General features: G+C 40.6%; 1 protein-coding gene across 1 annotated transcript in view; it reads right to left on the reverse strand.

Moving 5' to 3' along the window:
• Nucleotides 1-8,916, reverse strand: part of Myh8 (myosin heavy chain 8) — a 29,958-nt gene extending 21,042 nt beyond the window's left edge. Inside the window, exons 1-12 of the mRNA XM_034504817.2 lie at nucleotides 8,816-8,916; nucleotides 7,227-7,457; nucleotides 6,246-6,389; nucleotides 6,007-6,163; nucleotides 2,903-2,930; nucleotides 2,700-2,808; nucleotides 2,515-2,607; nucleotides 2,319-2,382; nucleotides 1,671-1,769; nucleotides 1,474-1,577; nucleotides 1,189-1,327; nucleotides 30-148 (exon numbers count right to left, since the gene is read on the reverse strand). Of these exons, the coding sequence (XP_034360708.1) occupies nucleotides 30-148; nucleotides 1,189-1,327; nucleotides 1,474-1,577; nucleotides 1,671-1,769; nucleotides 2,319-2,382; nucleotides 2,515-2,607; nucleotides 2,700-2,808; nucleotides 2,903-2,930; nucleotides 6,007-6,163; nucleotides 6,246-6,389; nucleotides 7,227-7,436 (1,266 nt within the window). The 5' untranslated portion in view covers nucleotides 7,437-7,457; nucleotides 8,816-8,916. The remainder of the gene's footprint in view (nucleotides 1-29; nucleotides 149-1,188; nucleotides 1,328-1,473; nucleotides 1,578-1,670; nucleotides 1,770-2,318; nucleotides 2,383-2,514; nucleotides 2,608-2,699; nucleotides 2,809-2,902; nucleotides 2,931-6,006; nucleotides 6,164-6,245; nucleotides 6,390-7,226; nucleotides 7,458-8,815) is intronic.
• Between the last annotated feature and the right edge of the window lie 6,434 nt (nucleotides 8,917-15,350).

The raw sequence follows: 15,350 nt of genomic DNA on the forward strand, positions 1-15,350 counted from the left end.
TGTGTGATTTATGGAGGATATGTTCTTACTTGTTGCACAGTCTGGCCTTTGGTGACATATTCATTGCCAACCTTGACTCTGGGGTAGCAGAGGGCTTTGAGCAGGTCAGCAGAGTTCAGATTTTGGAGATAGGCAGCCTTGTCAGCCACTGTGGTGACACAAAACAAGAAATCTTTAACAGTGGGCATCCTTTTTAGCCTCTTCCCTTTGTCTTTCTCCTATCTAATTACTCTGTTATTTAGGTTTAAAAAAAAAAACCTTTAAATCATGTCACAAAAAGTCAAATGAGGGTCTTTGTATGTATTAAGGTACTTGGTAGTCATTAAATGGTTGGTCAGTTATACTGGCTTTTAATGACTTATTGCATGTAGCATTGGAGAACAGTTTCATTAACCACAATAAACAGTGTTTTTGTAACAGCCAGTTCAAGGCATAAGATATAGTACCTCCCTTTAAGACTTCAGGTATTGCCGTAAGGGTAAGATGAATAAGTGCTAACACTCATCATTAGGGAGGGGAAAAGACAGGGGAACTGGACTCTTTTCCTGATTCTACTTTTCTGGATTTGACCTGACTTGATCAAAAGAACCTACTTCTTTATCTAAAAAAGCAAGGGTTAATTAAAGTGGGCGATTCTCTCTAAAAGTCCAGTATATCTGGACACATAGAGTATGTTCCATGCCATATGTCAGAATGAAATGGAACATTTGGAGAAGATGGAGGAAGATATATATATATATTATACATACACACATATACATACACACATACATACATATGTGCATATGTGCATAGGTACATCTTTCATCTCTCACCATATGCAAAGATCCTCTGCTGCTAGCTACAAGGCTTTCCTAGCTAATGCTAAAACAACATGTAAATCTATCATGTATCCCGACCTAGTTTTGCCAGGACAAAGCAGGAGTTCCACCTCATTCTGTCCCCAGTTCTCTGGCCCTAGGTCAGCTTATACATGGGTGCTGAGCTTTGATATTCCTCATTTGAATTGGCAGTGATGATGAAGTGAAGGAGTGAAAAGGGATGGTGTGGAGGAAGCCACATGTGTGTACAAGTGTGCTGTCGTCTTCAGACACGCAGTCACAAAGAGATGCGGGTATAGGATGGGAGTTAAAGTGTTTCAATTTGAAAACTCTCCGATTCAAACCTATGTAGAGAGTATTTTGGTACCTTCAGTGCCATCGGGCTCAGCTTGCTCCTCCCGCTGCTTCTGCTTGAACTTCATGTTCCCATAATGCATCACCGCCCCTGTGAGTTTATAGATGGACACTTTCTCTTCAGGTGAGAAGCCCAGGATATCAATGGCACTCTACCAGGAAAGATGAAAGGGCAGAGGTCAGGGTAGAAGACGCTTTGAGAATTTATAATATACACTAAGGTGACCACACCTCTATGGGGTTTGCTGTTGTCATCATAGCCTTTTTTTTTAAAGTGTGTGCATATACCATGACTTACATCTGTGGCCATCAACTCTTCTTGGTCATCAATGCTGGGCACCGTGATCTCCCCCTGACTGACAAAGGCGTAGTCGTACGGGTTGGTGGTGATCAGGAGCATTTCTGAGCACACAGAATTAAGGGTGTATGTTTGACATGAGAAATTGTTAGCGTGAAGTTTTACCTTCCATCCACAAATGGAAAGCTCTTCCTTACCAATCAGCTCTGGCTTCTTATTGGAGGTGATTTGGTAAAAAATGTGGTAACTTCTCTCAGCTTTTAGCTGGAAAGTGACTCTAGACTTCTCCAGAAGATCTGGAAAGAAAGAGATCAAACGAGGGAAACATTCTTTTGACATATTGTAAACTTTAGGGTCTTTGGCCAAAACTGAGAGGTGCTCACTGAGATTTCTGTGCACTTGTCCTGTGGTTACATATTAGAACTGAAGTGCACATGACAGTTGCCATGCACCTTTCCATGTGGGTACAGACACTGAAGTGCACTTTTTCCCTGGAATTAGTTTCAAATGGGGGATCCAAGACCTCTGTGTGTTAGCCAACTTCTATTGTCTTTGGATCACCTCACATTATCTGTGGTAAAAGTCTACCTTGGAAACATTTACCAGGTAACTCTGGGGGTGGGAAATTTGAGTTGTTTCTGAGGTTTGGATGTCCTCTGGAATGGAGATGGGATCATTAGCCTGAGACGATAGTGAACTGTAGGTGAAATCTGGCACTAGCTCACTGACAACTCTATTGGCCAAGCACTGTTCTGCAGGCTTCTTGCATAGAAAATGTTGCAGAATGGGCCTGCAGCCAAGCTGGTTTGTCTCCCCATTAGATTTTTAATGGTCCAGTTACTTACATGTTTCAATATCAGCTGATGCCAATTTCCCCGTGGTGCCGAAGTGGATTCTAATGAACTTGCCCTGGAAAAGATGAAGACATATTTAGTACTAAACATTGAAGCACATAGAGATAAGCATCTAAAATATCAACTTAAATGGGATAACCCCAGCAAGTAAGGACAGGTAGGGTCCCTCTGAGATCCAGAGACTCACAAAACGAGAGGAGTTGTCATTTCTCACGGTCTTGGCATTCCCAAAGGCCTCCAGCAGGGGATTGGCACTGATGATTTGATCTTCCAGGGTCCCCTACATGGGAAAGAACAGTCTTTTCATCTGGGGATCCAGACTTATGGGCACCATAGCAGAGTCTGGATTCACATTCTGGTTACCAGACCCACCTGCATTTTGCCAGACTCCTCCTTCTTTTTCTCCCCAGTGACTGCAATTGTTGCAAAGTACTGGATGACACGCTTGGTGTTCACAGTCTTCCCTGCCCCGGATTCTCCACTGTTGAACACAAGGAAAAGGATATCAGAACTGTGTGATCTACTGGCAATGGTTAAGACAGTTGCTGCCAACCAGAAAGAAGAAAGTCACATACGTGATCAGGATGGACTGGTTCTCACGATCTGTGGAAGCAATAAAGACCACCAGTCAAAACTATGTATGTTCAACAGAAAGTAATGTGGACAGGTGAATCTAGACTCATTAATCTTAGAGTAAAATTTGTAAAATCGAGAAGCAAGGAATTGCCTATTTTCTTTTTCTTTTTTCTTTTTTTCATTTCATTGGGTTTTGTTGTTGTTTTAGTAAATACACATAAAATCTATCACCTTTTAAGTTTTCCATGTGTCTCTGTGGTGAGTATGTGTGTAAGTGCGTGAGTACGTGTGTGTGTGTGTGTGTGTGTGTGTGTGTGTGTGTGTGTGTGTGTGTGTGTAGGCACACGGCATCCCAGGACTGGTCCTGGGAGTCTTCCTTGATTACTCTGCACAGCATTCACTGATGCAGGGTGTCCCATCTGAACCAGAGCTCACAGACAGATCTAGTCTAACTATCTGGCTTGTTTGGGGGGAAAATCCTAAACTCCCCAGGCCCAGGCTGCATCTGCTTGGTTGCTAGGGAGCCATATTCTGTTCCTCATGCTTATGTAGAAGCACTTTATTCGTGGACCTGTTTCCCTGGTTAGATTTATACTATTTTAAGTGTGTAGTTCTATGGGATTATGTTCTCTCATGTTGTACAGCCATCAGGACCTTCTGCTTTCAAACAACTTCTCATCTTGTGAAAATGATCCTCTGTACTCATACATAGCGGTTCCTCATTCCTCTAGACCTGGCCACCACTCTTCAGCTTTCTGTTGACAAAGTTGACTGTCATCAAGTCGTCATATAAACAGAATCACACAGTGTTCGTCTTTGTAACTTTTTTTTACTTAGGTTCATCTGCATTGTAGCACTGCCAAAATTAACTCTTTTTAAAGGAGGAGTACTATTCCATTGCATGAATATACCATCCTTTACCTAACTATTCATTGACTGGTGGATGTGTGAGTTTCTTTCATATCTTTGCTGTTATAAATGATGCTGCTATGGACTAGACCTGCAAAGAGATATTGAAACATCTGCTTCTGTTCTTTTGGCTAGCTTCTCAGAAGTAGGGACCGTGGGTCAGACCCCAGTTATATTTCAATTGTTCGAGAATCACTTTCCTGTTTTCCATAGCAATTATGCCATTTTACATTCCCACCAACAGTGAATGGCATCCTCATTTCTCCACGTACTTTCTAATACTTCCTATTTTCTATTTTTTATTATAGTTATCCAGATGCATGGGCGGATATATTTTATTACTTTTAAAAATTGTGTTATTATAATATTTAAATGAACATAAGAGCAGAGACCATGATAATGAGACTTTGGGCACCCATCCTACAAAGAAATAGTCATTAACACTTGGCCAATTTTATGGCATTGCTACGCTATTTCAACCTCACTGGGTTATTTTGAAAAAAACAAAAAACCTCAGACATCAGGTGATTTAAGTTGTAAGGAGTAACAGTCACAGGATTGTGATGTCATTAGAGACCTTAGATATTGCTTAGGTGAAATCCCCCACTTAATAGACAGTGAAGCTGAGACTTAGAAGAGAAAATGACTTCTTAAATTTGAGTTACAGAGCTTGGTAAGGTTGAAGATAGTCAGGTATTTTGACTTCCATTTTGCCTATTTTTCAACTTCTTGCTTTCTGTCCAGCTTTTAGTGTCACTAATTTGATGCCAAATAAGAAATGGTATAATAATTAATTTATTAATTATTTAATTTTATTTCCTTTTAATATAGATATTTATCTCTACATAATAATTCATTTTTATCAAATTTCTAGTTTATCAACTCTATAATTCTGTATTGATAAACTGGATTTTTGAGATTTCTTAGTTTAAAAGTATTTCCAGAGAAAATCAATACAAGTCTACATGTTGTTTAGATGTACGTACACTTAGACTTTAAAAAACCTTGAGCTTCTGTTCAAGGAAATGGGTGTGGATTTTGGATCAATAAGATTGTCTTTTTCTAATATGAATGAAATTACATACAACCATATTGCCTCTAGGAGAACAGACAAGAAAACAATGTCCTAGTGTTTCAGGCAATGTTCAAATAACACTAAGCAGGTCAATGTCATGGTTCTGAATAATTTTGTACAAAAATTGTGTTTGGGAGCCTATGTGACTTTTAATCTAGGGTAGCCCCAAAGCCTGGACAGTCATTTGGTGGCAGTGTATGTTGCAGTGTCTGGATACTGAAACCTCTGACGGGAGCCAACACCTGGGTAACTGTGAGGAAGGTGGGCACAGAGTCCTTGTGAGAAGTCCAGGCCAGTCTGTCATAGGGGGTCCCTGTTGTGTCACTTTCCCTCCCCCATCCCCCTAAATTAAAAGACAATTTATGAATAAGAACAGCAAAATGAACAGAAAAAAAGAGAAACTTGTCCAGCTACCAAAACTCCACAGAAGAAAGGGGGTGTGGAAACTGAGGTGGCATCCAGAGGCATTTGGTATGTGAAGATAAAAGGTTCTAGTGCTGTTCTGAGATCTATGATCTCAGAACATAGATCTGAGATCTGAGATCATGATAACGTGGGACTAACAGACTTTGCTAGGAGAATGTTTCAAAGTCTGTGAGAGGAATTTTACAGGTTCTCTTTTCCCATGCTCTACCTCCAGTTAACTCATGCTCAGTCCCCAAGGAGGGCAACATTGGCTGTGTCATTTGAAAAAATACACCTAAGAATTCAGAGTTCTCTGGATATGACTGAGACCTCTTTTTTTTTTTTTTTTTTTTTTTTAAGACTGTTGAGGAGGGAAATACTTTTAAAATGATCTCTTTGAATGTTTTTGTATCCAAATCAGAAAAAAAAATGAGGGAAGGAACTAATCTGTTTTCAGAAACTGGCTTTTTGTTTTATCTAAGCGTTCATTTGCTAGCCCTGTTGGCTTGCACAGGCCAGTGAATTCCGGAGTGTCACTGTTCACATCCTAAAGTGGAGACGACTGCCGGAAAGAGCAAATGTCATGGCTGTGGTTGTTCTTTGGAAATGGCAAGTCCCATGAGGCACAGATGTCTTATAATAAGACTGGAGTGAGCTCTGTTTGTCCATCCCAATTGTGTGTGCACATTCCTATAAACAGATGCCCCCACTCACCCGTCAGCATGAACTGGTAGGCGTTGTCAGAGATGGAGAAGATGTGGGGCGGGGCCTCCTGGCGCTTTTTGCCTCGGTAGGCTGCCACCACCTCAGGGTTGTACACCGGCAGCCACTTGTAGGGGTTGACGGTGACACAGAACAGGCCTGAGTAGGTCTGGGAAAAAGATCAGAAAAGTGAATCTAGTGCCTCTTGTTTCATTTTTTACAAGAAATAAATGGGCTAAAGGGGCTCTCACATAGATCATCCAGGCTGCGTAACGCTCTTTGAGGTTGTACAGCACTCCGGGCTCATGGAGGTGGGTCATCATGGCCATGTCCTCAATCTTGTCGTATTTGGGAGGGTTCATGGGGAAGACTTGATCTTCCTTGACTGTGAGAGTCTGATAATGAAGCAGAATGGTTTGAAACAGGGTTTATGCCTGCTTGTTTATTTTGGTTATAAAACTACAATTGAAAACATTTTCTATCATATGGTTATTCAATGCCTTTTTAAAGGCCTGAGCACATTTATTTTCAGGTCTGATGCTAAGGAAATCTGTTTTCTGTGATAATGTAGGAGTTAGTAGTTTTTATTGACACGGTTAATTGTACAAATTCAAGGGTTTAGCACGATTGTTTTCCGGACACCTGTGCAGTGTGTGTGAACCGAATCCTCACAGCCCCATGAACGGGATACCACCACTTCCCTGATTTTATTGCCAGAGGAAATGAAACCCGAAACTGCCATACAAAATAGCGATCCAAAGACCCCCTGGTTATTGCAGTACTACTCATGTTTTTAAACAAGATTTATTTTCTTTTCATTGTATTCTGTTTTACTAGGTCAAGCATTTTTAATTTTTTTTTTCTCATCCTACTCATCACAAGAAACTTCTTTAAATATATCAGTACTTTATGGAACTACGTAAGTAGCCCAGGAACTTTTGTGATAGAGCTAGGTAGGTTTTTCTTTTTCTCTCAGACTTGGAGATTTAGACCTGGAGGTTGGGAAGTGAAGGGAGATTGTGAAGGCCAATATTAATGAGCTGAATCCTGAGGGAAGTTGGGGAGGGGAGGTTCTGTACTCTGAACCCCTTTAGCTCCCAAATCTTGGGACTGCATACTAGGGAGAAGATGCTCCAGTGGCTGCAGGCTCAGGTATCCCTAGCAAGGGAGAGTTTGCTTTTGGATTGACGGGAGAAATGATCCCAGAGTGAACCCTCTGTGTTTTCACTTACTGCTCCACTTTCCGTCTTCACCGTCACTTTCCCTCCATCCTTGCTTTGTATGACGCTTTTCACGTAAGACTCTTTGGGCTCCGCCACAAAGACAGACGTTTTTGCATCAAAAGGCTTGTTTTGGGCCTCAATCCTCTCCTTCTCCGATTTTCGGAGGTAAGGGGCAGCTTCGCCAAAAATAGCCATCTCTGCGTCCGAACCCGTACTCATGGCTGGTGTCGAGGTGTCAGCCTTGGGGGACATAAAAGAGAGAAATAAAAAGCAAAAGTCAGAAATGTGGGTGAGGATTTGAAGTATGGTCTTCAGGGCCGGCTGAGACCCCTTCTGCAATCTGATATCTTGAAAAACTTTGAGGACCCAGTTTTAGAACTTGGCAAGTGTCCTTCCCAGAATCTGACTCCCAGGAGTAGGTACCTTCATCTTCGATTACAATGAAAACCTTTCTACCCTGCTTCCCCTCTGAACTATAGTGATCTCTGTAGTTAAAGCTGTTGACGGATTGTTTTACAGCAACTGTCATTACTTAATCCTCTTGTCTCTTGCAGAATGTCTGCATCTGCCACACTCTGGGACAGCCACCTAGTTAGGAAGGAAACATGGCTTTGTGCAAATGAAGGTTGTTGGTATTTTTCAAGGCTACCAGAGACTTTCTGATCTTTTAGATGACCATTGTTGCCCCAAACCAAATGACTGCCTTCATTTTGTTGGTATTTGATATTATATCTCTCCCTGGGCTGTTCCAACTTTCTAACCAATTCTTGGTTCTGGATTTTCAGTCTTTGGCTTGGGAGCAGGAGACTTAACACTGCCCTGTTTCCCAAATCTCTTTTGACATGAGAGATTTCAGCTCTCAGTTTAACTGATTTAATCACAGAGAAATGAATGCTTCCTCGTGGAGGCTCTTCTTCCCACAGAAATTTCGTGATTTTTTTTCCCCTTCTACTCAGAAAAAGAAAAGCATCACATGCCCAAACATTATTGACTGACCATTGATCAGTGAGCCTCTGCTGCAAAGGCTTGTTAAACTGGTGGACTTTTAACTTTACTCTCAGGTACTGACTTCTGTAGGGCACAGTAGAATTGCTTCTAAATTATGCATGGTCGCTAACACTCTGTGGCTGGAATACCTACAGCTTTAAAAAAAAAAAAAAAAAAAAAAAAAAACTGCAGTTTTTTTCCACAAAACTTAAGTGAATCCTTAAAAATAACTCAGATATGATTTTAACAAGATATTTGTGTTTCCAGTTTTAAGTAACATTGTCTGAAAAGCGTGTGTGTGTGTGTGTGTGTGTTCAATACTATGCAGGAGGCTTGGCACACAGTAGTTGCCACTGGAGAGTCACAGCTGATAACTCACTGTCAAAATTCATCCTGTCCCAAATGTTCCTTTAATCTCGGGCTTCAGTGAGGATAAGTAGTCTCTGAGAATAAGACATTCTGGAAAAATGATTTCCAGCATGTAGAAGCCGTCCCTCAAAAACACCTCCTGCTCTAAAAACATGGAAATTGTGGATAATTAAGACATATTCACAGTTTTCTTAGGCTAAAATCCCCTCTGTCGTCAATAAATGAAGAAACCCAAGTCTTACCTATGGGGCTCTGGATGAAAATGTAGAGTCACGACTGTCCTGCACTGTAGAAGAAGAAGTTTCCCTGTTAGTGATGTTCATCAATCCTGGCCATGTAGTATAGAACTTAGAAGTTCTCTACCCTCCAAGCTTAAGGGAATTGGTTTATGCTCAGAGATAGCCACTGGGGTTCTTGCCGTTTGCTCCCAGGGTCCTTAGGCTCCCAAGGCTCCCATCCATCACTTACCTCTGGGCTCTTGGCAGAGATAGGGTGTGAGGGGCAGCCCTGCTTATATAGGGACAGAAGTGCTGATGCTGCGGCTCCTTCCTCTTTGTCAGGCAAAACACTTGGCAACAGGAACCCTCGGTGAAGTTTGTAGTGACATTTGGCATCTTCGGATATAATTAGAAGTATTCATATCATTCAGAGTATGTGAACCAATCTCCTATAAATAATTTGACAAGGACCATTCTGCCCTCTGAGAATGCTTTCTAGTGTGTTGGGAAGGGAATCTTTGACAGCGCCTGGTGGACCTTCTCATAGGTTAGTTCTTAAGAGTTATATTCAATTTGGCAAACTGTCATGCACGCCTGTCCTGTTCTGCCAAAGATCAGATGCCCAGCAACACACTTTCCTTATTTGTTCCCACAGGAGCCCCCACACTGCATTCCCTTGGGACATCGCCAGGGCTCATCCTTGGAATCTGACTGGGGCAGCAGAGCCAAATCAAGAAGAGCTTTATGCTGAGTCTCTACCATTGGGCCAGTGCCCACCCTACCAGCGTGCAGGAGAGTTATTATTAGAAGTTAATGCATTCATCATAGGGAAAAAATATAGGAAAGAAAAGAGAAAATGCACCTAGACTCGTCTGGAGAGATGGCATGGGGGATGTAAGTGGAGTCACACTTTATGTACACTCATCTTAACAACCTGCCTCATTGTTAATGCAGCCGATTCAGGCTCTTAGTAAAATTAACATCCGGATTCTTTAAAGAAAATATTTTATGGCTATACTTTTAAAGTTAAAATCTTCCCTTTTAAAGTCATTTACATTGAGATATCATTTATATATGGCCTAACTTAACTCATTTTAGGTGGGAATTATGATCTTTTTATAACTTCACCATAAAGTTCTCTTCCTTTGCCATGCTTAAGCATCAAATATTCATCTAACCTCCACGAAGGCAGGGATGCTGTAGAGCTAAAGTTCCGAGAGCTTTGGCAACTGCGTGTAATTCTGCAGGCTCATATATTTTAATGACATAACATCAACACCTTATAGACTAGGCTAAATCTCTCCTTAGATTTATAATAACCCAGACTTTGGGGGTGCATTTTTCTTATGTATTTCCTGGGAAAAATAAATTGGTAAAATTGGCATAAAAATAGGCTCATAAAAAATGGACACTATAAGTGTTTAAAATGTACTTTAGGTATTTGCCAATGTACTTTTTTCTGCTCTTGGTTCATTTCTTTCATTGGTATGCAAACAATATGGAAATTTTTCACAATATACAAAGGAAGACTAGTCTAATGAATGTAGTATATTTCTGATTGATAGTTCATGGTCCTGTTTATTTTAGTTGTAGCATCTTCCATCCAATAATTACTAGATTATTTTGACATTATGTGCTATAAAATCTGGGTAGGATCTTGTATGCTTGAGATATGATTTGCCTTTTCACGTTCTGAACAACTTCTTGTGGTCTAATGATGCTCTGCTGTAGCATCTCCAACTTCTAGAATCTGGATCTCCTAGAAGACCTAAGTTTTTACACAAATTCATGAAAAGATTTCCTTTATGTCTTTACTCCTCTGGACGTGCTGTAAAGGGGTTTTTAAAACTTGGGGACTCAGGGTCATACCTATGTTATTTTATATTTTCAAACTAATTTTAAGAAAATCTTAGTTTTGTAATTTATTTTAATTATTCATCAAATTCTGTAATTAATTATTAATTTACAGGAGTTTTATTATTTCTGCCTTTTCCACTGTTCTGTTTTTCTCGTGTGTGTGTGTGTGTGTGTGTGTGTGTTTGTGTATGTGTTTGTGTATGTGCCCGCATGTGTGCACACGTGTGCTAGGATGTGAGATTGGTTTCTGGATTTTCTCCCATATTTTCATGCAAATAGCACATAGTCTTCCGTGTTAATATTTTATTATTTATTTATTCATTCATTTCAATGTCATTTTGATGATTTTTAAAAAGTCTGCATGTGAGCCTTAGAATCAGGTTTTCGGATGTGAAAAACCTCTGTTGGATCAAGTTGATTTAGCAGGTTCATTGGGCAGGCATTGAGAGTTGTGAGCTGGTTCCTTCCCTGGGTGTGATGTATTTTGTTTACTCCTAGTCATTACATTTCTCCTCCAGCTCTTTTCCAGGTCTTAGATATTTTGCTAGTTTTTTTTAAGTGTTGGATAGGTCTATTTTTCCTAGTACACTTTTTGCTCATTGATTACTGACATGTGCCAGACACTGAATATTCAGAGCTACAGTTTCGTTTATGAGAGCAGTTTGCCCAACTAATCCAGAACCCTTTGCACTCAGGGTAGGGAGGTAACACTGTTTGGGGGTAATGGGGTGCCAACAGAAGTTTCTGTGTAGGGCTTCTAGAATAGTGTTTTAAAATATAATTTATTTATTTTTATTTTATGTACATTGGCGGTTTGCCTGCCTGTGTGTTTGTATGAGGATGTCAGATCCCTAAAACAGGAGTTACCGTCAGTTGTGAGCTGTCGTGTCATTGCTGGAAATCGAACCCCGATCCTCTGGAAGAGCAGCTTTAACTATTGAGACATCTCTCCCGCCTCCCAGAATGGCCTTTTTATAAAAAAGAGGGAGGATTCCATGTAGTACCTTGGCTTTTCCCATCCTCCTATGTCTCTATGCAAAACACAGGTGAATGGCTGGAGACAGTCTTTAATGAAGGGTCAAGGAATTTCAGTGAACTTAGCCTTGCTTGATCTTTCTGAGCTGGTTCTAGAATGTCATTCACTGGTAGGTCATAGGGTAGCCATGTTCCATGGGTTGTCTTTGCAAATGGGCTCTAAGACCTAGCTCCCCATGCCTTGCCACCGGTGACTTTGCCTGCTAGGAGGGGTCTCAGCCAAAAGCCTCAACCCCGAAGCATGGCAGTCATCCCTTCCAGAGGCTCACTCTCTTGGCTACACATGACGTCTATCTGTGTAAGTAGCCCCTCGCTGGCCCCACTCAGGGCTGGGCCAGGACCCTGTAGCTGACCCTTTTTCCCTTCTCAGGACGCCTGGGCTCCTCGTCCAGTAATAGGTCCGAGTACATGAGGGATGCAGTGCCCCACTCAAGGCCTACCCAGGCCACTGGTGGACCAGCTTCTTTTTTTGGGAAATCCGTTCTCCCACTCATGGCCACAGTGTTGGAGTCTCTGGAGCAGAATACAACCAGGCCTCCAGAAGCCTGATTACCCGTGGCCTGACTCCTGAAACCTTGAAGAAGCAGACAGTCATCCATCCTAGCCAGGCCAACACCAGGGCCCTATCCAGATGTGTCAGAATCAGCAGCCTGCCTAAACTTAAGCAGTGCTAGGCCAGAGCCCACCCTCCCAAACCTTCCTGTGAACTAAGGAAGGCTGAGCAGACACCAGCAGGAGCTGGTTCATAGCAGTTAACTTTCCTGACCCCATATGTGTCTTGCACAAAACAGAAAATAAACACAAAGCAGCCATTCTTAAAAAAAAAAAAAAAGTCATTCATTTATTCTGTTATGCTTTTGCATCTTTTACACCCTTTGCTGTGCGGGATCCGGATCCGGTGGCTGGAATGCAGGGACGTCCTCTATGATGGCCGCAGGATGGCAGACCCCAATAACTGGAGAAGGTCCGTGTTTCCAAAATGGCTTTATTGGCATGGTGGATGGTAAATGGTCTGGGTGTGCACCCCCCACCCCAAACTCAGGGGGGACTTGACTTAAATAGGGAGGGATAAGATGCCCTCTGGCCTTTAGGTAACTCATTAATATGGAAATCTAAGGAGGCCTGTAGTCACTCCCTCTATCTGTGGATGCTGACACAAACCTCTCTGGGAGGGGCTGCATTGTCCTACGTGACTGAAAAGCGTGGGTCAATGGAGATCTAGACCGGTGTCAGGATCCTAGGTTCTATGGGTGTGGCAGAACACCTGCCAGTTGCCCCATTGGGGTCGGGGTTTGAGGCCGGTGCCCAGTCAAGAACCAAGACACCCTTTCACAGCCCCACATTGCTGAATTCCGTTTTTGCTTCATTTTTTTGGTGATTGGGTTCTTGTAAACCAGGCTGTCCTTAGACTTGTTGTAGCCGAGGCTGGCCTTGAACTCCAAAATCTCCTGTCTCCACCTCCTGAGAGCTGGGATTATAGACACATACCTGGCTTTGCTTCTTAATCACTACATATATATATATATATATATATATATATATATATATATATATATTTCAGTATATATATTTTTCATATATATATATACTGAAAATTTATACTTTTGAATTTTCAGTGCATCCTGTACAAATAATCACAATTTTGTGTTTTCTTCTTCCCTTCATTTATGTGTTATTTCTCCTTCTCTTATTTAATTGTCTGTGACATTAAGGAAAATGTTGAGTATTATTAATATATTATTGTACTTATATGTTATTATAATAGCTAAACTTTAAACTTGTGACACATTCTATATAAGAGTATCTTTACTTTGCTTTTGTCTTTATTTTTATAAAATATTTCATTTTATAACTTTTATTTTTGATAGACATAATAAAAGTTGTAAACTTCCATGGGAAATAACATATCTTGATACATGTATATTTTATGTATTGCATCTGAAGTCTTACTTAGTATAATACTTGCTATATTTTTATATTTTATATAACAAAATCAGTGAAGAAAATTTGTGTTCTATGTATTTACTTAAGAAAATTGAATGCAGTACAATTTTATTTTAAATTGTATTTATGTGTATGTGTCTATATGTCCATATATCACAGGTCCCTGAGGAAACCAGAAGAGGAGGTTGATCCTTTGGTCCTAGAATTAAAAAGGCAGTTCTGAGTTGCCTAATATTGATTCTGAAAGCCAAACTTAGGTTCTCTTCTAGAGAAGTACATGATTTTTAACTCCTGAGACATTTCTCCAGTCCTTTAATACAAAAGTTTGCATATGAAGTTCATAAAAACACTATTTATCAAGGTCCAAAGTGGGAATGATCAAATGTTCACCCTCTAGCAGTAAGAAACTCTGGTATGTGTGTTCAATGGAATGTTAGTTCTGTAGAAAGGGAGAAAGTGCTGGTAGGTGCTGCCATGGAGAGGAACCTTAAAGTTCTATGCTAAATAAATGGACTAGGACACAAAGGTCCCATCTTTAATGATTCTATTTACATAAAATGTAACATATGAACACAACTTTATACTTTTTAAAAGATATTTTTAGTTATGTGTATCAGTGTGTGTGTGTGTGTGTGTGTGTGTGTGTGTGTGTGTGTGTGAATATGTACCACGAGAGTGCTATGCCTGTGGAGGCTAGAAGGTGTTGATCCCCTGGAACCCAAGTTACAGGCAGTGGTGAGCTTGCCAGTGTGAGTTCTAGGAACTGAACCCAGGTCTTCTGTAAAAGAATGAAGTATTAACTGCTGAGCCATATCTCCAGGCCCTCTTCATTCTTTTGCCTCAAATTATTAATGGTAGATTTTTCCATAAAGTTAAATGTAACTATATTTTGCATTCATTGTTGCACAGTATCATATAATAAATATGATTATTTATCATCTGTAGATGATTTTTTGGCTATTAGTGGGGTTTTTTTTTTTGCCAGGACTTTAATTTTATTTAATTTATCTGCACTTATTTTATATGACAAATAATGATTGCCATTTACATAATATTTATTTAGAATTAGCCGAGAGCTCCCCACCCTTAATATCTTTAGTGAACTTTTTCATGCACTGAAAATGACCCCTTGTAAGAATACACTGAGCTTACTAGACTTACAGAATTGTATCTCTATTTCTATAATGGCCTTAAAGCCTGTCTTTTAGAAGTTCTTCACAACAATTTGAGTTCTTCAACCCATGATCAACTCTGTACAGTTTTGCCTTTTCTGGAAATTTCACATAAATGGAATCCTGCAATGGAGTCATTTGTGTCTGGCTCTCCCACACATGTGCTCCATGTACCCACAGTGCATCTCTCTTTGTTGGAGGGCAGAGGCCACATCTGCCTTATGTGGATTCTTCTCACCACTATGAACACAGGACAGGTTGCTGGGGGGGGGGATGGGTTTCCATTTCTCTTGGGTAGCTATCTAGCACCTGGATTTCTGTGTGTTTAACTTTTTAGCTAATTGATGAATTCTTTTCCATGGTGGCTGCACATTTGTCATTTCCATCAGCAGTAAACAACAGTTCTGATTCTGTTCTGGTCACCTGTACTTGTGTCCTGCTTCCTTTGATTATGCCCCATCTACTGGGTGTAAAGTGGTCCCTCACTGTGGTTCAGATCTGCATTTCCTCAATGGACAATAATTCAAATGTCATGTGCCCATTTACCATTT

The sequence above is a fragment of the Arvicanthis niloticus genome, chromosome 6, assembly GCF_011762505.2.
Source record: "Arvicanthis niloticus isolate mArvNil1 chromosome 6, mArvNil1.pat.X, whole genome shotgun sequence".
Lineage (NCBI taxonomy): Eukaryota > Metazoa > Chordata > Mammalia > Rodentia > Muridae > Arvicanthis > Arvicanthis niloticus.